General features: G+C 34.7%; 2 protein-coding genes across 2 annotated transcripts; one reads left to right on the top strand and one right to left on the bottom strand.

The window, feature by feature from the left end:
* Positions 1-254: 254 nt before the first annotated feature.
* Positions 255-2220, top strand: LOC134239329 (uncharacterized). Its single transcript, XM_062721494.1, has 5 exons — positions 255-401; positions 599-763; positions 891-1089; positions 1200-1392; positions 1534-2220. Exons 1-5 carry the CDS (start codon positions 388-390, stop codon positions 2031-2033), a joined length of 1071 nt encoding a protein of 356 aa, XP_062577478.1. The 5' UTR covers positions 255-387; the 3' UTR covers positions 2034-2220.
* On the bottom strand, positions 2119-3133 carry LOC134239331 (uncharacterized). The gene is made up of 3 exons (XM_062721495.1): positions 2813-3133; positions 2467-2621; positions 2119-2368 (listed from the first exon to the last, which is right to left on the bottom strand). The coding sequence occupies exons 1-3, from the start codon at positions 3040-3042 to the stop codon at positions 2256-2258; spliced, it is 498 nt and encodes a 165-aa protein (XP_062577479.1). The 5' UTR covers positions 3043-3133; the 3' UTR covers positions 2119-2255.
* Positions 3134-23775: the final 20642 nt, after the last annotated feature.

Raw genomic sequence — 23775 nt, 5'->3', positions numbered from 1 at the left:
ACGTTACGCGATATAATTATTAAGTGCAGACTTAACTGTGCTTAGAAATTATTTTTAATCTACTTTTAACGATTACTAGGGGTATAAAAATCATCAGGTGGCTATGAAGTTGATACCATGGTTATAATTGTCACATCCATACCAAAGCTTCATGGCTTTACAACTATATATGTGAAGTGTTCACACCGGTGGATTGGCAAAGTTTGCTCTCGAGATTCGAATTACATGTACTAGTACATGTATTCAATAGAGACCTTTAGTTACAAGAGATTTGCAACGTGTACGTGTAACCTACACGTACACGTTTACTTCCTCGTCGTGAGCTAAAAATTACTTTAGTTACGCGTAACACCGGAAGTGCTTGTAGCAGACGTCAAAACCTCAGGAATGGGAGATTTGAGGTAAACATTAAACAAATTAACTTTATAAGTCTTGAAAAAAGTTATGAAAGAGGAAAATAGAAATTATTTCTGAATTTTAGCGTATATTTAAAATTTAAAAAAAATACACAAAACTTTTTAAGTTTTGAAGTAAAACAGGAATTCTAATTTTGGATCTTGAATATCTACATGTTTTCATAATTTCTTACTTTTTTCAGTATTGAAAATCTACTTTTCTTGCTTGATGAGGGGCTGTTGAATTTTGACGAGTTCCTCATATTAGAGTCCGAAATAGGTCATAATAAATCCCCTCAGCTAATGCCAGACGGACCGAGATTGAATTTTTCTGCCTTAAGTGATGAACAATGTTTCTCTTTATTCAGGTTAGATTTTAATACCTTTGTAAATGAGTAATTATATCTGGCTGTCAATACATATGACTTTTTAAAAATTAGGTTACAGAAGTCCTAATTCTAGTTACTGTATAAGAAGTTTTTATGTTCCATGTAGATTCAGCAAATGTGATGTTCGGCGTATGATAAATACTTTGAGGATTCCCAGCAAATTTGTGTGCAAAAATAACAGCATAGCTACTGGACTTGAGGCATTTTGTATCACATTAAGAAGATTTGCCTACCGAAACAGATTAGCCGATTTAGTTCCAATATTTGGAAGGAGTGAATCTGAACTTAGTCTCATCTTTAATTCGGTATGAATTATGTCTCCTAATTCTAATACATGTACTAGTACTTTATCCTCGGTCTGGTTCACTTTAATTAAAAAAAATATATACATTTCTGTATAATTCAAATTATTCAGACGCTGGATTTCATCTATGCCACGCATGGAAACAGCTTAAATTCTCTGAATCAGAGATGGATCCAGAGGGGTTTACCAGAATTCACGACAACTTTGGGAAATCTCTGTCCCCTGCCCAACTGTTGGGGATTTATTGATGGTACACTGCGCCCAATCACGCGTCCTTCCCGTTTCCAAGAAATCACTTATTCTGGTACTCTCTCCTCTCTCTCTCTCTATATATATATGTATAAAATATGGTATAAATACTACATGCAGCATGTTTATAACAAGTTTTCACAATCAAAATCGAAAATGGAGAAATGTATGCAAAATTATATTACTTTTTTTTCAGGGCATAAACGGATTCATGGTTTAAAATTTCAGTCAGTAGTCACACCAAATGGTTTGATCGCAAATTTGGCTGGGCCTTTTGAAGGTAAACGGCACGATGCAGCGGTTTTCAGGGAAAGTGGTCTTGGAGACGAACTTGTACGCTACATGAACTCCCCTAACGGTGAACCGCACTGCTTGTACGGAGACGCAGCTTATGCCGTCAACCAGTATGTACTTGGGCCGGTCAAGGGAATTCGGGTGAGTCCAGAAGAAGCAGAATTTAACCGGCAGATGTCTGCAGTGAGACAATGCGTGGAATGGGGCTTTAACAAAGTGATTCAGACATTTGCATTTCTTGATTACAAGAAAAATTTGAAACTATACCTCCAGCCTGTCGGAAAGTACTACGCTGTGGGAGCGTTTCTAACCAACTGCCACACTTGTTTGTACGGGAGTCCTACGACGGATTACTTCGGAATTCGCCCTCCTTCTTTAGAACAATATATTAACAACAGATAAAGTAAAAGTTTATTAGCTCTCATTTTTAACATAATGAAAAAAGTTAAATGCTATTAATAAATACTGGCTACAATTAAACAGTTAGTTTTGTTTTTTCTCGATTAACTGTCTGAATAAATCAATCATTGCAGTTCTTTCCTCTTTCTCTAACCGGAATCTTTCTTGGTCCAGCTGCTGTTTTTTCTCATCTAACTCCAGCTTCTTTTTTTCTAGCTCAATTTTTTATTGATTCAATTTGTTTTCGCTCTCAGTCTTATGAGTGAGGAAGTCGATCATAGTGTTAGATTTTCTTCTCTTCACTGAACACTGACTGTCATCGTTCTCATCAGAGGTAGCTAAAAAATTAAAAACAATATGAAACTTAAAAAAAATATTTGTAAACATGAATATAAAAGTGCCTGCGTATAAAAATTCAAGTCATATATACAAATACCTGTTTTCATGTTTTCGATCGCCCTTTTCCGTATTAATTGCGCTTTTTGGCTTTCATCTTTGCCTTTTTCAGTTTTGAAGTTGACCTGCTCAGATAATTCTAGGACTTCCTGTAACAACTGTTCTTTCTCGCCATACTCTTCGTCAGTTCCAGATCTTTGAATGAAAAGTAATATAGAGGTTTAGAAAAGTAAATAAAGGCTGGAAGGGGGGTTGGGAGGGCTGGCACAAACAATGTTTGAAAGTAAATGAAAATACAAACATGATAACTGTTATATAACTGCTTGTTTACAGCTGATGCTTGATAAGAATTTATTTATTTAACAACGTTAACTTAGTTTGTGTACCTGTATAGCTTATCTCTATCATCTGCTTTAAAATACGAAAGAAGGAGACTTGTCCTCTCTCGGCAGCGCCTTCCATCCAGGGTTACTCCTTCATGAGCCATCATAAAATTTTCTGCAATTTCTGCCCACTTATTTACCGAGTCCCCAGAAAAGGGATTAACACTCGACACTTCTTTCAGCAATTCGATGTCATCCTTCATGGAAAAACGAAACATTTTTTTCCTTGACATGCTTTCAGCCTTTAAGTTTCCTCTCACAGATCACTACAAAAATGTTACAACAAATATCAAAAAAATTATTGTTTGTGTCTATCCATATAGAAAAGAAGCCATTGCCATCAGACCACAACTGTAGAAGGAGTTGCTTTTTAAAGGAATTTCACACATTTCTATTTTTAGTAACAATGGCAACACCGTTCATTGAAATCAAAAACCGATGCACTATTTTATGTATCTTAGTGTAGTCTACTTAAATTTCAGATCATAACTGTAGGAGAAAAGGAATTTCTTCTATTTTTAGTAACCATGGCAACACCGTTCATCAAAATCAAAAACGGGTGTGATTTTTTTTTATAAAAGTTATATTGAAATCAGATTTTTTTTATTTTTAGTAACAATGGCAATATGGAATACATTATTATCTTATGTGTAATAGTAGGAGTAGCATTTTAGATAAATTTAGACAAATACAGTCTAGTTGTGTGCCAAGTTATATTAAAATCAAACCAAAACTGTAGGAGGAGTAGCGTTTTGAAAAATTGTTTACAGACAGACGGACATATTCGACGGGGGGGGTAGAGCTAAAAACTTATTGTTTGTGTCTATCCATATAAATGTAAGCACCTGTGGATCATTTGTGCGGGTGTGATTTTTTTTTTTTCTTTTTATAAAAAGTTAAAATTTAATATGGAATATATTATTAATGTGTAATAGACGATGCAGCTGATGAACCCGGGTGTATATTTGGGGGGGGGGGGGGGGGGGGGGCAGTCCTGTCAGATTTTAGAGAAAATGGGGGGCGCCGGCAGATTTTAGAGAAAATCTATCCACGAACCTCGCAGATGTTGAAAATAAATAATCTATCTTCGGCAGGCAAGAAAAATAAATATTCTGTCCTTCACTAGTGCCCCCTCCCCCAACACACATACACCCTCACGAAATACAGTTTTTCCTTCTCCTTCTTTGGCTTGTTTGAATTTTTCAGAAAGGAAAAAAATAAATAATCCATTCTGGGTCATTTTCTTGAAAATAGATAATCTAACTTAAAAAATTTAGCTGGCCTCTCCTCCCAGAAGTCCCCTATAAGAGGGATGTGGGCCCTGGGGTAGGGGAGGGGGTGACATGGCAATCGGTCATTTGATTCTGTCCTAAGATTCAACTTATCTATTATAAATTATATTTTAACTTAATTCAAATGATAAGTATCATGCGTTGTAAAGACGTATTATTGTACATATTTGTAAAATGCAATCAAAAGGGATCTAGGGATTCAACGTATAAGATCGATATTTTCAGCGTCTAGATAAAATTTTATATCCATTTCAATGAATGAAACAAATATAGTTCTATTACACTACATAGTCTACTTTTAAAATATGTTTGTTTTGATTCAAACGACCCAATATTACTTGAAATATCTTGATATAAACACACAAGTTATCTACTTACGTGTAGATCACACCCTACAAGGTCAAAACCGGTAAATACACGTAAAAAGGACGCGTCATGACTGCAAAGAACACATATTTTGATGACGTCATACGTACAGGTTCGGTCGAAACTTGTAACTAAAGGTCTCTAACAAATTAAAGATGTAAGAAGCAAGTTGAAAGAGGTGGGGTTCCACCAACTAAGGAAGAGTTTTCAGGACTGAACCCCAATTTTCAATGCTCATAATACGCTTATCTTTGCAAACATAGTTTGGGGCAGGGTGTGTTGTTAAGCCCCATAGCTCCCTCCCCCCTCCTCGGTTTTAGTGGAATTTTATTATACAGAATGACATTATACATTCATTTATTGTGTCTTGTTTTCTACAGTCTTCATCTAGCATTTTTAGTGACGCATTAGCTGTTCTGTCGGACTAAGACAGCTACTAGCCGAAAAAGAAGAATTTAGGTGTGTATGCAGGTCAGGGGATACAATATATGCTATTTGGTCTCTTGTTTTTTGTTTTCTATTTTCATTTCTGTATATTTCTTTTATTATATAAGTTGTACGGAATAAAGAAATATTACAATATTTGTACATACATTACGGAGTGAAATATGATAAATATTCAGTCGTAGTTTCCATATGAACATTGACCGGTTCTCTGCATTTGAAATCTAGGGCTGTGTATTGAGCCAGAAATTTCGATACGATACAATATTTTTTAAAGCGATATGCGATATATTGGATTCTAAAACAAATCCATCAGAAAAGGCTTATAAATCATTTTAATGCATAACTTTCATAACAATTAAGTGTTTTATTACCCATTTTAAAGTTCTTGTCTCATTGTCATTACAAATAACACTTCAAATAAAATTTTAATGACAGCAAAATCAACATGTTCAAATAAAATTCTCTCTGAATTTTGTAACAATTATGAAAACTGTTATTTCCTTTCAAATTATATAATTATTGAACAGTTTGATTTCAAAAAAGTGAAATATAATCTTTGGTGATTGAAACTCCCATGTTTTCAACAGAATTAGAAGATAAACTGTTTGTCCGATATGTATTGGAAGTTATTTTTCGATATGATATTTTTCTTGAATATCGATATGTATCGATATATTGATACAGCCCAATTAAAATCCGAATTTATTCATTAGAGTCTTGTAATTTCTTTTATCATCTTTACCAAAAACATCCATATAATTTATGTTCCACTCGACCAAATCCGTTCTTGATCCCGTTCACGAGCAGAACAAGATGTTCAAGTAACAATTTTCGATGGCCACTTTTTTTTTTTATCTTACCTTATCTTATTACGAAAAGACGTTTTTATTTGGTCACCTGAGTAAACTCACGTGACCTATTGCTATTCGTTTTCGTCCGTCGTCGTCCGTTGTGTTAACATTTGAACATTTTCAGCTTCTTCTCTGCAACCGCTCAACCAATTTCAACCAAATTTAGTATAAAGCATCTAAGGGTTTAGGGGAACAAAAATTGTGAATTTCATGGCCCCTGCCCCCCTGGGGCCTGAGGGGTGGGGCCAAAATAACTAAAAGTAATGCAATCTTTAAAAATCGTCTTCTTTACTCCTGGACATCAAGCAGTCAAACTGTTCGCATTATTGTAATCAGCATTGAGTCCTCTACCAAAATTGTGAAATTCATGGCCCTGGGGTCAGGGGCTCTAGTGCTAGGGCGGGGCTATATAGATTATATAGTGAAAATGCATTATTTCTTTGAAAATCTTCTTCTCTGCTCCTGGGCATTAGATAAACAAACCAAGTACATAGTTTTGTTGAATAAGGCAGCCTTTTCCAAAATTGTGAATTTCATGGCCCTGGGGTCAAGGGTTCTTAGGTGCTAGGGTGGGGCTATATAGATTATAGAGTGAAAAATGCATTATTTCTTTGAAAATCTGTTTCTGGGTATTTGATAAACAAACCAAATACATAGTCATGTTGAATAATGCTGCTTCTTTCAAATTTGTGAATTTCATGGCCCCTGCCCCCCCCCCCCCCTGGGGCCTGAGGAGTGGGGCCAAAACCACTAAAATTAATGCAATCTTTAAAAAATCTTCTTCCTTACTCCTGAACATCAAGCAGTCAAACTGTTTGCATAATTGTAATCAGCATTGATTTCTCTACCAAAATTATGAAATTCATGGGCCTGGGGTCAGGGGTTCTTAGGTGCTAGGGTGGGGCTATATAGATTATATAGTGAATAAGCATTATTTCTTTGAAAATTTTCTTCTCTGCTTCTGGGTATTTAATAAACACACCAAATACATAATTATGTTGAATAATGCTGCCTATTTCAAATTTGTGAATTTCATGGCCCCTGTCCCCCTTGGGGGGGGGGCTGAGGAGTGGGGCCAAAACCACTAAAATTAATGCAATCTGTAAAAATCTTCTTCTTTACTCCTGAACATCAAGCAGTCAAACTGTTTGCATAATTGTAATCAGCATTGATTCCTCTACCGAAATTGTGAAATTCATGGCCCCAGGATCAAGAGTTCTAGTGCTAGGGCGGGGCTATTTAGATTATGTAGTGAAAATGCATTATTTCTTTGAAAATCTTCTTGGGCAGCAGATATTTAATTAAGTATCAAAGTTGTTACGTGACACTCAGGTGACCTATAAGACCCGTGGGCCTCTTGTTGAAACTTCGTTCTTGTTTCTATTCTAGACACGAAAGATGGCCTCCATCTTATTCAACAACCCCTTGGACGAAAAGCGGGTTTTGCAGGTAAACGAAGACCTCCTCACAAACACACACGCACCCTTCCTAACTTGCACCAAATAAAATAATAAAAAGATAATTAAGGATAATTGGGCATATTTTAAAAAACATTGCTTAGCTATATTTCACCTTGTATCTATATATTATATTCCCTCACAGATTTCAAATTTTTTATTTGAATCTTTGTCATTGTCTTAGGCCAAAAAGATGAGCCTGACAGCTGCCGAGAAGAACAGAAGTGTTGAAGAAAAAGCCCAGTCAATAATTTCATATATATTAGAACTTGACATTTTTGTAAATCTTCTAAATGTCGGTCCTAATGATAATATTGACGAATATGATGAAGAGGAGGATGATAAAAGCTTGTTTGGACCACGGAAGCTCTTCTGTTTTGCTGTGGACTATTTCCAAGGTACATTTTTTCCACTTAAAAGATCTTTCATTTATATTTCTTAGTGTATTAATTCAGTAATTTTATTACTAGTATTTCATTCTTTAATTAGTACTTTTTAACACTTGCTTTATATGTTTCATTTCAGGGCGATGACAAAAGCATCTTTTCAAGAGCTTGAACAAGGGGACCAATTTTGATGGAAGAAAAAATGTGCGGGAAAAAATATCTGCGAAGGGGACCTCGGTTTATACGGTCTACTTAAATCCGGATTGACTCCTTACTTCGCGACTCTAAAGCAGACGCTCTACCCACTGCGCCACGCTGGCGATTCGACCCCCACGAAACTTAACTTTACGTAATAGAATTATTAAGTGCAGATTTAACTGTTTTTAGAAAATATTTTTAATCTATTTATAACGATTACTATATACCCACCCGCTTTTCAATCGGGGGTATAAAAATCATCAGATGGCTATGAAGTGGATACATAGTTATAATTGTCAAATCCATATCAAAGCTTCACAATGCTTAACAACTATATATGTAAAGCGTTCACATCGGTGTTTAAAATCCAAACCCGAATTTATTCATTAGTGTCTTTTAATTTATTTTATCATGTTTTCCAACAACATCCATATAATTTATGTTCTGTTCGACCAAATCCGTTGTTGATCCCGTTTAGGAGCAGAACATGATGTTAGCTGAGATTAGGGGTGATTGTACCTTGTACATGCGTCTTTCACTAGGTAGCAATATTCAATGGCTACTTTTTTTCTTACCTTTTCTTATTACGAAATTTAATTGAAACTTAGTATTTGTTTCTATTCTAGACATGAAAGATAGCCTCCATCTTCTTCAACAATCCCTTGGACGAAAAGCGGGTTTTGCAGGTAACCTATCACCTAATAAAATAATAAAAAGATAATTAAGGACAATTTGACTTTTCTTTTACCTTTTTATCTATACATTATATTCCCTAACAGATTTCAATAAATGTTTATTTAAATCTTAGTCATTGTCTTAGGCCAAAAAGATGAGCCTCACAGCAATTCAAAATGCGTTCTCGGCAGCTGCCGAGAAGAAGAGAAGTGATGAAGAAATAGCCCAGGTAAAACAGAGACTATCTTTTTTCAGTCGTATATGTACGATATTTGTTCGATTTTAAAACCAGAAGTCTCTGTCGAGACTGAAGCTCTACTGGTTTGTACTTGTAGCAAAGGAAGAGAAAAGTATTTATAAGCAGATGGGAATTGAAACTTTAAAACAGCAATAAGTTATATTACATTATATTATAATCAGAGACTAAAACTGTATTTGGAGTAGCATAACTGAAATTTCTATTTTTAGTAACCACGGCAACACCGTTCATTGAAGTCAAAAACCGATATACAGAATTATGTATCTTAGTGTAGTCTACTTGTGTGCCAAGTTATATTAAAATCAGACCAAAACTGTAGGAGGAGTAGCATTTTGAAAGAATTTCACAGAAATTTCTATTTTTAGTAACCACGACAACACCGTTCATCGAAATCAAAAACCGATACACAGAATTATGTATCTTAGTGTAGTCTACTTGTGTGTTAAGTTATTTTGAAATCAGACCAAAACTATAGGAGGAGTAGCATTTCGAAAGAATTTCACAGAAATTTCTATTTTTAGTAGCCACGGCAACACCGCTCATCAAAATCTAAAACCGATATACAGAATTATGTATCTTAGTGTAGTCTACTTGTGTGCCAAGTTATACTGAAATCAGACCAAACTGCAGGAGAAGTAGCATTTTGAAAGAATTTCACAGAAATTTCTATTTTTAGTAACCACGGCAACACCGCTCATCGAAATCAAAAACCGATACACAGAATTATGTATCTTAGTGTAGTCTACTTGCGTGTTAAGTTATTTTGAAATCAGACCAAAACTGTAGGAGGAGTAGCATTTTGAAAGAATTTCACAGAAATTTCTATTTTTAGTAACCACGGCAACACCGCTCATCAAAATCTAAAACCGATATACAGAATTATGTATCTTAGTGTAGTCTACTTGTGTGCCAAGTTATACTGAAATCAGACAAAAACTGTAGGAGGAGTAGCATTTTGAAAGAATTTCACAGAAATTTCTATTTTTAGTAACCGCGGCAACACCGTTCATCGAAATCAAAAACCGATACACAGAATTATGTACCTTAGTGTAGTCTACTTGTGTGCCAAGTTATATTGAAATCAGACCAAAACTGTAGGAGGAGTAGCATTTTGAAAAATTGTTCACAGACGGACAGACAGACAGACAGACAGACGGACGGACGACGGACGCATTACTATCGCATAAGCTCTTCTGGTCTCTGACCAGTAAAGCTAAAAATTTCGCGTTTCAATATTATTGAAAAATTATGCTACCGCTATGGAAGATTTTTTGGTTTTTCTGTCCGTTTTGTTTGTTTGTTTTTCTCCTTAAAACTTGTATACCTTGTATTAAGATCTTATGTTTAGGTACTTTAATATTTCACCTCTTTCTCTGTAGGTTTGACCCACCTGATATGTTTACGTAACCTTAATTATAACCTTGAACATGACTTTTGAACTGTTGAAGTCCAAGGCCTCCATATTTCACGTTCTTTCCTTGTGCATTGTCCCTTGGTGCAAATACATAAATAACCGTCCATCCATGGACTGATGGAGATTTACCTTCTTTTGATAAAGTAAAACTTTAACCTTTGCTAATTGTTTTGAATGGTCAGAGCAAAGCTTTTTATATTCTACTTGTCCATTTTTAGCTACTGGTCATAGACCAGAAGAGCTTATTCGATAATAAGGCGTGGTTCAAGTTCATTATAACTTGGGATACAAGTAGAGACAGACTTAGATGCATAAATATGAGGGTTGATCAAAAAGTTCCCGAACTATCTCTATATTTACAAAACCCACGATTCAGATCAGAATAAAATTTGACACACCTACAGTCATGCACTTGTTATAAATAGCATATGAGAAGTAATGATTTTCGCCATCTCATCCTGACGTCACAATGTAAAAATGACGTCAATATGTAAGTGACTCGTGACGGAAAATGATTGTCACAGTCTTGTTGAGAACACCGGTCCTTCTGATAAGACCGCATAAACCGAGATCCCGTGTCGCAGTAAATGATCCCTCCCTGCTCAATGGCCCTAAGTGCCGGGTATAGGACAAAACTTGCAGTTCTCAACCGGGATGTGGTGGCGTCTCCATACGAGTAAAAGATTCTCGAGAGAGACGTTAAACAATATATAATCAATTAATCTAAGGCAACATAAATCTTATTGCATGTTTGGGTTTATACGGCTTCCTTTGAGTTTAGGTGTAGACACGGTAAGCTTATATACAAAGTTAGCAGTTTACTTCATTCTTAAATTGTTCCTATGCATTTCATTTCAGTTTTGCACAGCAATTCCGACATTTCTTTTCAAACAAGAGGCCCATGGCACATGCACCTGACGTCAGGTGCCTGTGGCCCATGGGCCTTATAGGTCACCTGAGCATCATGCAATAACAATCCAACAACTGAATTTAGTTCAACAGAGGCCATGGCATTCACAATTTTAAAAGAGGCACCATTGCTCATCATAACTATACACTTTTTACAAATACAGCATGTTTAGTTTAGACATATTATTACCCATGACAGAGTAGGGGAACACAAAAATGCAATTTAACTACAGTGTAATCAGTAATATTCAGCAATAATCAGTAAGGCACCCATCCCACAAAAAACCCTGACTCTAGATCCACACTTTTTAAAATTTTGGAAAAGGTACCGTTGCTCATATATAGTTGATTAATATAATGGAGCAAATTTCAAAGAATTCATTTTTGGTATTAATTAAGGCCCCCGGTCCTCTATGATACCCATGATCCTATGGCCTTGAAATTCACAATTCTGGAAGCATGACACATGCTAAGCATACTAGGTAGTTAGTTTGTTTAATACCCAGGAATAGAGAAGACAACTTTAAAGAATTATTGCATTTTCACTCTATAATCAACACAGGCCCACCCTAAGTAACATAAGAACTTCTGACCCTGGAGCCATGAAATTCACAAGTTTTAAAGAGGCACCCTTCCTAATCATAGTTATGTACGTAGTTAGTTTGTTTCATACCCAGGAGCAGAGAAAAAGGTTTTCTTACCCAGGAGCAGAGAAAAAGGTTTTCTAAGAATTTACGCATGTTCACTATATAATGAATACAGACCAGTCCTAACACAAGAACCCCTGACCCTCGGGTCATGAAATTCACAATTTTAAAATAGGCACCCTTCCTCATAATTACTATGTATGTAGTTAGTTTGTTAAATAATTAGAAGCAGAGAAGATTTTCAAAGAATTATTGCATTTTCAATATATAATCAAAGGGCCCCCTAACAATAGAACCTCTGACCCTGGGGCCATAAAATTCACAATTTTACAGGAGGCCCCCTTCCTCATCATGACTAAAGTATGTAGTCAGTTTGTTTAATACTCAGGAGCAGAGATTTTCAAAAAAAAAAAATGCATGTTCACTATATTATAAAAACAGACCCCTTACACCAGAACTCCTTACCCTGGGGCCATGAAATTCACAATTTTGAAAGAGGCACCCTATTTCGTCATAACTATGTTCCGGTATGTAGTTAGTTTAATACCCAGGGGCAGAGAGATTTTCAAAGAATTATTGCATTTTCATATTGATATATAATCAATAAAGCCCCGTCCTAACACAAGAACCTCTGACCCTGGGGTTCATGAAATTCACAAATTTAGAAGAGGTATCCTTCCTCATCATAATTCCATGTATTTATTAATTCACTAGCCCAATTCCCAGAAGCAGATTAGAAAATTTTCAAAGAATTAATGTTAAACGTCCCTCTCGAAAATGTTTCACTTATATGGAGACCCTACCACTCCTATACTCTGTACTGAAGGCCATTGAGCAGTGAGGGATCTTTTTCGTGACAGCATCTACTGCGACATGGGACCTCTGTTTATACGGTCTCATCCGAAGGGCCGGTATGTGGGATTCAAACCCGCAAAGCAAGGATCAAATCCTCACTTCACGACTTTAGAGCAGATGATCTAACCAATGCAACGGTTTCTACCATGAAACGCATTGAATTTAGTAGTCCAATTCTCAGTTAACCTTGGACTTTTTAAACACCCCCCCCCCCCCAATTATTAGAAACCACTGCTGGGACTGAAACTTGGGACTTTGAGTGAAGCTTGGCATTTTCGACTTACCTAATTAGTGTCTGAAAGGACATGGGTGAACATGACGAGAGATAAGCCCATAGAGCAACAAACATGAAGGTGAAAAATTAAATCTGAATTATATCAAAATTTTCCTTAATATTTCATCTAACATTAAAGTATACTTTATGTAAAATCTCTACAACTTGCATAAATCTCATGAAGGTTGAAGTTATTTGCTTATGAAATACTGTCCACGCACGAAAGAGGACAAAACAAGTCATTTTTTCACACTATAACACTACTTTTCCATATGAGTGGGTCTTCTCTCCATTTTTTTGAGAGTTAATCCTCAAAGTTTGCATACAAACATACATATGTTGGTTTCCAAAATTATGGAGCAAAGACCCACTATACCTTAAAAATATACTTTTTTGACATACCTTTCGTATCTTTTCAAGAAATACTTGAAGTCCCTTAAGTCAATGGTCATATCACAAACATGATTTAAATGCCAATTCGAACCCAATGGATACCACATTATCTTTTGTTAATAAAAGAATAAATTTTAATAAAAAAAAATTCCTCAAAACTTTTTGTTTATCATGATTTCATAAAAAACAATGATAATAACTTTACTCTAAATAATAAATTCACAAGTTGAATATGATTTTTATATATCTGAAGCTTGTGGGTTTTCTGCACGTTAAGTTCACCCATCTCCTTTACACAGCTTTCATTCACTGTTGAAATGTACACGGGACTGAAATCAGGGCAAATATGAACGAGTGTAGCAAAAGTCCAATAATGACGTCTTGTGCAGCAAAAAGAAGGGGCTTAAGTCGTCTCATCGTTTTCAACCACCAATTTAAAGTTGTGATTTTATCAATTTTTATCTTTATTTGCCATTATGCTGTGACAAAGTGAAACGCTTATTACGTAGCGCCGAGAATGCCATGCCTAACTGAAAGTCCAAGGATGAGAGAGAATTATTATAAATAATTATTTGGTGTGGCTATTGGCCCCTACCCCAAACTTTCTCTTTTCAAGATTCCTGAATTTCCCATTGCTTTCATAATCTGAAAGTCAAAACCAGCTCACTATTTTTGTCTTTATATACAGATATATGTATGTACTTCTAGTAGTCTTTTCCCCTTCTGTCTGTTATTTCAAGACATTATGTTTTTTTATGAATGACCATTCATTTGAAAAAGAGCCCGTGTTGCGCAGTGGTTAGATCGTTTGCTCTAGAGTCGCGAAGTTGATCCTTGCGTCGCGAATTCGAATCCCACTGTGAGACGTGTAGACTGGTCCTTTGAATAAGACCGTTTAAACCGAGGTCTCGTGTCCCAGTAGGTGCTGGTATCCCTCCCTTCCCAATAGCCCTGAGTTCCGAGTACAGGACAAAATTTGCAGCTGTCCACCAGCTAGTGGTGGTGTCTCCATGCGAGTGAAACATTCGCGAAGAGGGACGTTTAACAATTTATATACAATCAGTGTTTAAAAAAGAGAATTTGTACGAAACTTTCAGATGGATATCCATAATTTGAGTCTAGATAGTATGTGTTTGGTGTGCATAATATAAGAAAAAATTCATAATTTACGATAAAATTTAATAAGATATGACTACTATATAAACATTGATAACAGGCTTACTTTAAAATATTTGTGTGCTCTCTCCCATCTGAAGATGAAGAAATTGGGTCAGTCGTTATTATGGGAATGAATTTTTTTTACCCAGAAATTTTCTACATCAAAGCTGAATTTTCAAAATTTATGTTCCAGATTACACAATAAAAATTTGATTCCTGGAGATCAATAGCTAGAGCTGGTCCATTTTTGCAAGTGAGCCAATTTTTAAAGAGGGCCTCAAGACAGTAATTTTTTTAATTTTAAAGTAAAACATTGGTAATCCAAGATAATGAAGTTCAACTAGACGAATGTTTTCAGTACAAGTAATGCACATTTTGCATATTTTCTTGAATTTAAATGAGCATTCTGACAACAATATCCATTCATATTTTTCGAAGCAGGTCAAATCCAGTCTCTGATGCAAGTGTGGTTATGTCCATCCCTAAATGCATCACCCATACAAGGTGGGTCTAGATAGGGCTTATGGTTGCTTGGGAATGGACCAGCTCCTCAAACTTTATCCTGAATGCTGACACTCACGCCGACGGTATAGCACAAGCTCATAACGATGAAGAGGTGAGTTAAAATCTTAGACTACATACATGTATGAATCCGTATGATTTAATAAAATAAAGTTGGTGTAAATGTTTTTTTCATATTTACCTTTGCCCTTCATGAATTTCGAAGCAACATCTCTTCTTATATGCTTTAATTCAGCTGATGTTATTGTCATCAGACATTTTAAATCTCCAGATAGATGTTTCTCTGCAAATTACTATAATCACTTCAGATGCACAATTTCAATCATCTTTCTAACATGTATGAATATAAGAATTGTGTTTGTATACATTTCAGCTGCTTGATTCAATATCAAAATCCTTACCGTAAATATATAGTTGGAACCTCACCATCAAGCAGAAAACTCCATAACTGAAAGCATCTTTTTGGTTTGTATGTAGAGGGGATGTGATCCGGCAATCAAAAACCTTTGTTTGAACATTGATTTTCTCTCCGTAATCCTTTTTCATATTTCTTATAAGAAAGATACGTTGTACACTCCATTACACATACATGCATTATCTTGAAGAGTTTTACTTCTTCCTTCACAATACTATAATTGCAACTGTTTTGTTAAACAAATGATAAAATATAATGTACACATACTATTCACATTTGTCAATAGAAAGTTGGGTTATGGGTCAATGACAAGGTTATTAAACAATTCTAGTAAGCTTTATCACTGTTTCTAATACCCCTCGCTTGAAAAGCGGGAGGGTATATAGTAATGTCATCGGACTGTCTACGTCTGTTTCGCTTTGGGGTACCTTTCTGTTATCCACAACTCCTCTTTCGTCATTCAATAAAATTTAATGAGACTTACACGAATTCTTTATTATATATTGTCATTGTGCACCTGCTAGTTTACTTTTTGATCGGACACATATTTTGGGTTTTCCATAGCAAAACATTGACACTGCCATTTTTTCTATAATATTGAAGGGTATCCATCTCTTAATTAACTGCAACTCCTCCTATAACACTCAATAAACTGGTCACCTGCGTGGCGCACAGTAAGGAATTATCCTTACGTCGCGGGTTCGAATCCCACTGTGGGACGTGGAGACGAATCCTTCGGATGCACGTGTATTCATCATGACAGGTCTTTCTTTGGGCACCACCAAATTTTACCTCTTGACCTTGGAGTTTGAAATACTTGAACAAAATAAGAAATAATGCTTTTTCACTGCGATCTATGTAGCCCCGTCCTAACACCAGAATCCCTGAATCGGGGGTCATGAATTTCACAATTTTGGTATAGGGCTCACTGTTTATGACCATTAAGCCAACGGTTTGACTCTTTGATGACCAGGAGAAAAGAAGCTTTTTAAAGACTGCAATAATTTTGATAGTTTTAGTCCAACCACCCAGGGACCCTGTAGTTCAGTTTTGTTATGTTCCCCTTCACCCATAGATACTACTTGTCAAAATTGCATTGTTAAGCGGTTTCAGAGAATAAGTTAAACATGTTTAAATGTTGACGAACGACGAACCCCGAAGGACAAAAACGGATACAATAGGTCACATGATCATGAGTGACTCACGTGACCTAAAAATAACCAACTTTTGCCTTGGTCATAACTATTGAACAATTGGTGCCAAGGCTTTTATTGTGGCAAGACCTTTCACTTGGTAGAAATACTTTTGACCATGGCCATTTTGAACAGTTTGTACTAGGGCTTTTATTTTTCATAGGTGTACTCCTGGTGAAAAGACCTTCCTTTACCTATTTACTGCACACAAAAAATGCGCTAATCGCCACTTTTTAGGTACACTCGGGTAACCATTGCTATCCGTTTTCGTCCGTCGTCGTGCGTCGTTCGTTAACATTTTCAGCGTGTTCTCTGAATCCACTGTATCAATTTCAACCAATTTTGGCATATAGCACCTACTGGTGAAGAGGAACAAAAATTGTGAATTTCATGGTCCCTGCCCTCATGGGGCCTGGGGATGGGGTCAAAACCACTGAAATTAGTCCAATCTTTATAAATCTTTACTTCTTGACATCATCAATTAGTCTAACTGTTGGTATGGTTATAATAAGCATTGAGTCCTTTACCAACACTGTGAAATTCATGGCCTCAGCAAGGGTTCTACTGCTAGGGTGGGGCTAAATAGATTATATAGTGAAAATGCATTATTTCTTTGAATTTTTCTTTTCTGATCCTGGGCATTACATAAACAAACCAAGTACAAAGTTAAGTTGAATATGCCTGCCTCTTCCAAAATTGTGAATTTCATGGCCCATGGGTTGAGGGCTCTGGTGTTAGGGTGGGACTCTATTGCTTATATAGTGAAAATGCATAAATTCTCAAAAAATCCTCTTTTCTGCCCCTGGGTTTTAAACCAATGAACTTTGTACATAGTTATGAGAAGGAAGGAATGCCTCTGAGTATTGTGAAGTTCAGGTCCCCTGGCTCAGGGGTTCTGGCGTTAAGGTGGGGCTCTAATTATAATATAGTGAAAATGCATGAATTTTACGAAAATCTTTTTCTTTGCTCCTGGATATTATGCCAATGATATAGAGTAAGAAGACCCTTCATTGAATACCAAGAACTTTGACCCTTTGACCTTGACCATTGAGTTTGACCTACATTAAAACAGCAAACCTTGACCATTACTTTTAAAGGGTTAGTGCCAGTGCTTTTATACTTTACATTTTTACTTCTAGTGACAAGATCTTTCATTTGATTTAACCTTGGCTATAACTTCGGAACAGTTTGGGCTAGGGCTTTCATACTCTACATAAATATTTTGTGTGGCAAGACATTTTATTGGATACCAATTACCTTGGAGGTTTTTGAACTTATTGAAAAAGTTTAACATTGGCCTACTTTCAAATTTCCAGTTTTCCAGTGAGAATACCCTACTTTTGGTACCAATTAATTAAATTTGCATTTAAGAAAAGTTTAATCTGTGCTATGTTGCCATACGGGGGCATCACTGTTTCGAAAACACATCTTGTTTTTCTCAGGCACAGTGCTCAGGTAAGTGGTGTGGCCTATGGATCTCTTGTTTCCAATTAAAGTAAGAATTTGGAAGAATTTACACAGAACCAGAATTCTCCTGTCTGTCAAAATATTTTTTTCAGAGAGCTTCATTTCTGCAGCTAGCGGTTGCAGGTGCAAGACAATGATTTGCTACGAAAATAATATGCAGCGGTCACGACCAAGAAAGATGAGCTTTATTCCAAAAAAACCCCTGTCTATTCGTCATGGACTAAAGACATTTGAAAAAGGAAAGTGGAGTCGACATCTTAATAGCATCAAACACTGCAAACGAAAGAAAAAAGATAAGGGGTGGTGCATGAAGAAGCCTTGTTAAAACAAGACTTGGAAAAATTTTACACATCTTTTGATTTGGACGCACCAACTGCCTTCAAAGTAAAGTAATTTTTGTAGATTTCATGATGTACTTTTTTAATGGGGGGAGGGAGAATCTTAGATTTCAAGATATCTTTCAAGATGAAGTTTTTTTTGTCAATGAAAATGGCAAGTACATAGAGATGCGGAGCATACAAAATGGCGAGAGTCAAGGTGGCAGGATTTACAAAATAAATGGGAAACTTTGTCCGCACAAATCATTTACTAAATTCTTGACTTGTCTTACATAAGAATTGTAAAGTATTCTTTGAACGCCATAAAAATATAAAATTTTAATTCAAAAATATATTTTATAAGTCTATTAAGGCAAAATAAATTATGTAAAATGGTCATTTTATATTTAATCTGGTAAAGAGTTTGCCTTTGATGACATGAGCCACCTAGAGCTGATATCTTTCCAAGAAACATACATAATATACAGAATCTTTTGTCCATTTCTCTACCACAAAACATACCAACTCCTACATGTAGAGCAGCTCCAGCTTCTGTGTACTATTTCCCAAACTCAATTGTGCACATTTATCACCACAATTAATCTCTTTATTTATCTTTTTTTTTGATCGTGTATGAAGTGTGAACAATAAATGTTAGAATAAGTTTATTAAATATTAATCTAATTTTTATACTCTGTTCCAGTTAATGGAGTATGTGAATAAACAGTTGTTAAAATTGCATTAAATAAAAACTCTTAATTGATTGGTTATGTGCGTGTAATCGAATAGAGGGGGTATATAGTATTGTCCGTCCATCTATATGTTGTTTGTCCGCAATCTTGAACCTTGACCATACACACTTTTGATTTAGTGGAGCTATGATTTTGATATTTCACATGTATATTAATTTTGACAAGATCTTTCTTTGAGCACCACCAAATTTGACCTTAGAATTTTACACACTTTTATACCAGGTACCAAATTTCCAAAAAATCTCTTCGCCCATAAATTTTGAACGGTAGATACTAAGACTTCCGGACTTCACATAAATGTGTTCTATGTGTCAACACCTTTCTTTAGAAACCAACAATTTGACCTTGGTCCTGGAGTTTGACCAAACTTTCAAAAACATCTCAATGGCCACAACTTTTGAAATGGTGGTGTTAGGGCTTTCTTAATTTTTTGAAAATATCTTCCTTTGGTTACCAAAATTTAATATGCATTTAACGTATCCATTGTACAAATGGGTAAAATTTTATGCCTGGAAACCCTATGATTTAATGTTCTAAAATCAAAGTATGGGTCATGACAAATTAAACCAGAAGTCTCTGTGGAGACTGAAGCTCTACTGGTTTGTACTTCAGGAAAGGAAGAGAAAAGTTTGGAACTGAAACTTTACCACAGCAATAAAAAGAATAATGATCCTTGATTAACTCTCTTTATGTTCTTAGTGTAGTCTACTTGCATGCCACATTATAATAATCAGACTTAAACTGTATTTGGAGTAGAATTTTGAGAGTTTTTAACAGAAATTTCTATTTTTAGTAACAACGGCAACACCGTTCATCGAAACCAAAAACCGATATACAGAATTAGTGTAGTCACTGTAGTCTACTTGTGTGCCAAGTTATATTGAAATCAGACCAAAACTGTAGGAGGAGTAGCATTTTGAAAGAATTTCACAGAAATTTCTATTTTTAGTAACAACGGCAGCACCGTTCATTGAAATCAAAAACCGATACACAGAATTATGTATCTTAGTGTAGTGTACTTGTGTGCCAAGTTATATTGAAATCAGACCAAAACTGTAGGAGGAGTAGCATTTTGAAAGAATTTTCTCAGAAATTTCTATTTTTAGTAACAACGGCAACACCGCTCATCAAATTCAAAAACCGATACACAGAATTATGTATCTTATTGTAGTCTACTTGTGTGCAAAGTTATATTGAAATCAGACCAAAACTAAAGGAGGAGTAGCATTTTGAAAGAATTTCACAGAAAGTTCTATTTTTAGTAACAACGGCAACACCGTTCATCGAAATCAAAAACCGATACACAGAATTATGTATCTTATTGTAGTCTACTTGAGTGCAAAGGTATATTGAAATCAGACCAAAACTGTAGCAGGAGTAGCATTTTGAAAGAATTTCACAGAAATTTCTATTTTTAGTAACAACGGCAACACCGTTCATCGAAATCAAAAACCGATACACAGAATTATGTATCTTAGTGTAGTGTACTTGTATGCCAAGTTATATTGAAATCAGACCAAAACTGTAGGAGGAGTAGCATTTTGAAAAATTGTTTACAGACAGACAGACAGACGGACGGACGACGGACGCATTATTATCGCATAAGCTCTTCTGGTCTCTGACCAGTAGAGCTAAAAATTGGGTCAGCAGGGGCAACAACTCGTTTAAGGAAGATAACTCTTGATGACAACTAAGATCTAAGGAAAATCACATAAATTGATATCTAAGAAGTTTATTCCATAATAATGACACAAAAATTACTTTTATATTGTAATCTTTATAATATAAAATTAAAGAATATTAAGGGTACTTACCACAAACAAAAAATGGATGCGCGGGTTGATATATATTTTTTGACTGATTTTGATTTGTATTTATATAAATAATAAATCCCTGAAATATAAAGAAATCGTAGGTTTTCCTTGGTTCTTAGATTTGAGATTTTATTTTGCCTTCTATATAATTCCATAGAAATTTTTGCACAACTTTTTAACTTTATGACAAAATCTAATAAAATTCTCCCAATCTACTTGTTAAATATTATTCAGGGTGTAAATTCAAATGTAAATCTATGAGAAATAATTCTGATTTCTGAAAAAAGTATGTTTGTGTTATTTATCCTTAAATAATAAAACATATTGGTCAGAGTGTTATTAAAAAAATTACAAAATGGTCTTTTTGTAAAAATAAACGTTCAAGTTCATAATGTCATTTGCAACATGCTTTTACCATCATGGAACATTAACATTTTGAAAGAGAAAATATTTATAATTACACATTACACAATATACATTAGAAAAGTTAAAACACTTTTCCCTTCAATTATTTGAACACTTTTTTTTTTTTTTTTTTGCTTTTTTGCAAGTCAAAAATTATGAATGAATCTCATAACTCAATGTACAAAATTGATTTATATAAATGAAAATGCTTTGAAGTTCTGCAAATGTGAATTTATAATTATGTCTAGAATTTAAAAATGTACACAAAAGAATAAAAAAAAAATTTAAACAGAAATACTGAGGTTAAAAAATTGATAGCGACAGTAAATTGTATCAAAGCAGAGTGATAAACATTCGATACAGAATGACTTAGAAAATAAATTTCAAGATTTTAATAATGACACAATAAATAGTACTTGTGATCCATAAGGACTCTGACAGTAAGCTCATAAGGTATGTGTTATACTAGTAGAGGATCCATAAAACAGACCAACTTGTTTAGATACAGTTGATAAATTTATGTGGCAGCAAAAAATTCACACAACTTTGGGACAATATTTTGTAGAACTTTAGATGCTCCAGTCACTCTACGTTTGCCATCACTGGTTTTGGGAGAAAACATAAATTAATCTATTTTCACCATCTCTGTCATAGCTATAGATCAGCTTTAGATGAGAAAGTGTCATCGTCTCTGCCAGACTCCTCTTCATGAAACTTTACCAATCAGCACACACAAATACCCATAGTTCTTTGATTTTTCAGCATTGAACACCTGTTGAAAATGAGAAATATATTTGTACTACAGATGATTGTTTCATACAGATTAATAATGTGCATGTGATTCATTAAAAGTTTGCAGCAGAGATTATTCCCTCCAACATGATAACCTATAACCGGGGTAGTCTACTGCATGTAGTCAAATATTTTTCTTACACTGATTCCCGAGCAAATTGACGAATAAACATTTGATATTAAATCCACCAAATTTAAAATATATGTATCTACTAATTAAATGATATAATAAACTGTTCATACCTTCAAAATCCTTTCATGTATTAATTGTAGATTTAATGTTGACGACAAGTTGTTTATCTTCTGAGGGTCTCCCACAATGAACTGTAGATTATAGCTACAAAAAGGATAGATACAATTATATTACATGCAATTATTTAGATGCATGAACATGTAAATCCTACGGGGTATCAGTGTTTCCATACACATCTTGTTATTTTATTCCATAGGAAATAAAAACTTAAACAAGAGGCCCACGGGCCTTATAGGTCACCTGAATATCTCGTAACAACTTTCCAACAGTTGAATTAGATTTCTATTTTAAACCAGAGGCCATTTAACAGGTTGAGCACAGTTCCTCTTTAGGGGAAGTATTACTACAAAGTATTACTACAAAACGGGGATTAATCCTCTTTTCAGTAATGAAATATATCCCATAAACGCGTAACTTTTTCACAGCTTCCGCCTGTCGACGTGTTTTCAAAGAAAATAAGAAGTGAATAAATGTCTTTACATGTGGTGAATATTTATTGTCTGCATGACACATTTTTAAAAAACTTTTTGAGTTATTTCACAATAATAAAGTAATATTTACCCAATGGGTTCTTAAGACAGACATTTTTCGGCTCTTTATGATATTATAATTCATTTATCTTACGTTAAACTCTTAAATTCAATGATCCACCACAAACAGAACTCCTTTGGTAGCCATTTGCAATGTTCTTTCACTATGAAAAATGTCTAGTCCAATCAAAAAGCGCAAAAGATCATGCAAGATAGCAGATTTTGTGTGGAAGCTAAAACGAGTTTGAATTGAATGCATGATTTGTCATCAATTAACTGTTGAGTCATTGATGGAATCATATTTGATTTCTTAAATCAAAGCATTAATTATCACAATTGATTCTCAAATGTATTTATATTATTATATAATATTATATAATCATTATTGTTTGTAACTTTTAGTTCAAAAGTTCCCTGTTTTTTTCTTGAATAAAGCAGAAGACAAGAAAACTATAAAAACACATTTTAAAAATACTTTTTTAAAAAAATACTGCATAGATCACAAAGCAAAATTCAGGAATAAAAAACAGAATGAAACTGCAATCAGAGTCAAAAATCAGTTTTTATGCTTATTATAGTGATAAATGTTAACAACATAGTACAGATGTGCGGCACAGAGTATATAGCCTGGTAACAATATGGTTATAAGAAATACATTAAGAAAAATACTAAATAAATTTATATTTGAAAAAAAAAAATAAAACAAATAAAGTCAATAATATATTCTTTGAGCAGAAAACGTCAATAAATCAGGGAAAACAAGTCTTGTGACCATTGGCAAAAACAAACACCACAGATGAAAAAGTGGGATGAAGTGTGTGGCAAACATAGTCAAAGCATTTAGCAAGAGGAAAGATACCAAGTTTACAAAGTTACACGTAAGCTTATCGTTTTCTAATTTCTTTAAAAAGTTTACAAGACCATC

This window comes from Saccostrea cucullata, unplaced genomic scaffold (assembly GCF_032062105.1).
Source record: "Saccostrea cucullata isolate Sc308-1 unplaced genomic scaffold, CSIRO_AGI_Scuc_v1 ctg3661, whole genome shotgun sequence".
NCBI classification, from domain to species: domain Eukaryota; kingdom Metazoa; phylum Mollusca; class Bivalvia; order Ostreida; family Ostreidae; genus Saccostrea; species Saccostrea cuccullata.
The sequence above is the reverse complement of the archived record's forward strand: the minus strand, read 5'-3'. Positions and strand labels throughout refer to the sequence as shown.

Bases quoted from the DNA above. Each gene is read 5' to 3' on its own strand.
- LOC134239329 (XM_062721494.1), top strand. The intron at 1,090-1,199 runs GTATGAATTATG...CAAATTATTCAG, and splicing joins TTAGTCTCATCTTTAATTCG to ACGCTGGATTTCATCTATGC. The intron at 1,393-1,533 runs GTACTCTCTCCT...CTTTTTTTTCAG, and splicing joins CCAAGAAATCACTTATTCTG to GGCATAAACGGATTCATGGT.
- LOC134239331 (XM_062721495.1), bottom strand. From the start codon at position 3,042: ATGTCAAGGAAAAAAATGTTTCGTTTTTCCATGAAGGATGACATCGAA. The intron at 2,622-2,812 runs GTACACAAACTA...TTTCATTCAAAG, and splicing joins GATAGAGATAAGCTATACAG to ATCTGGAACTGACGAAGAGT. The intron at 2,369-2,466 runs GTATTTGTATAT...TTAATTTTTTAG, and splicing joins GATCGAAAACATGAAAACAG to CTACCTCTGATGAGAACGAT.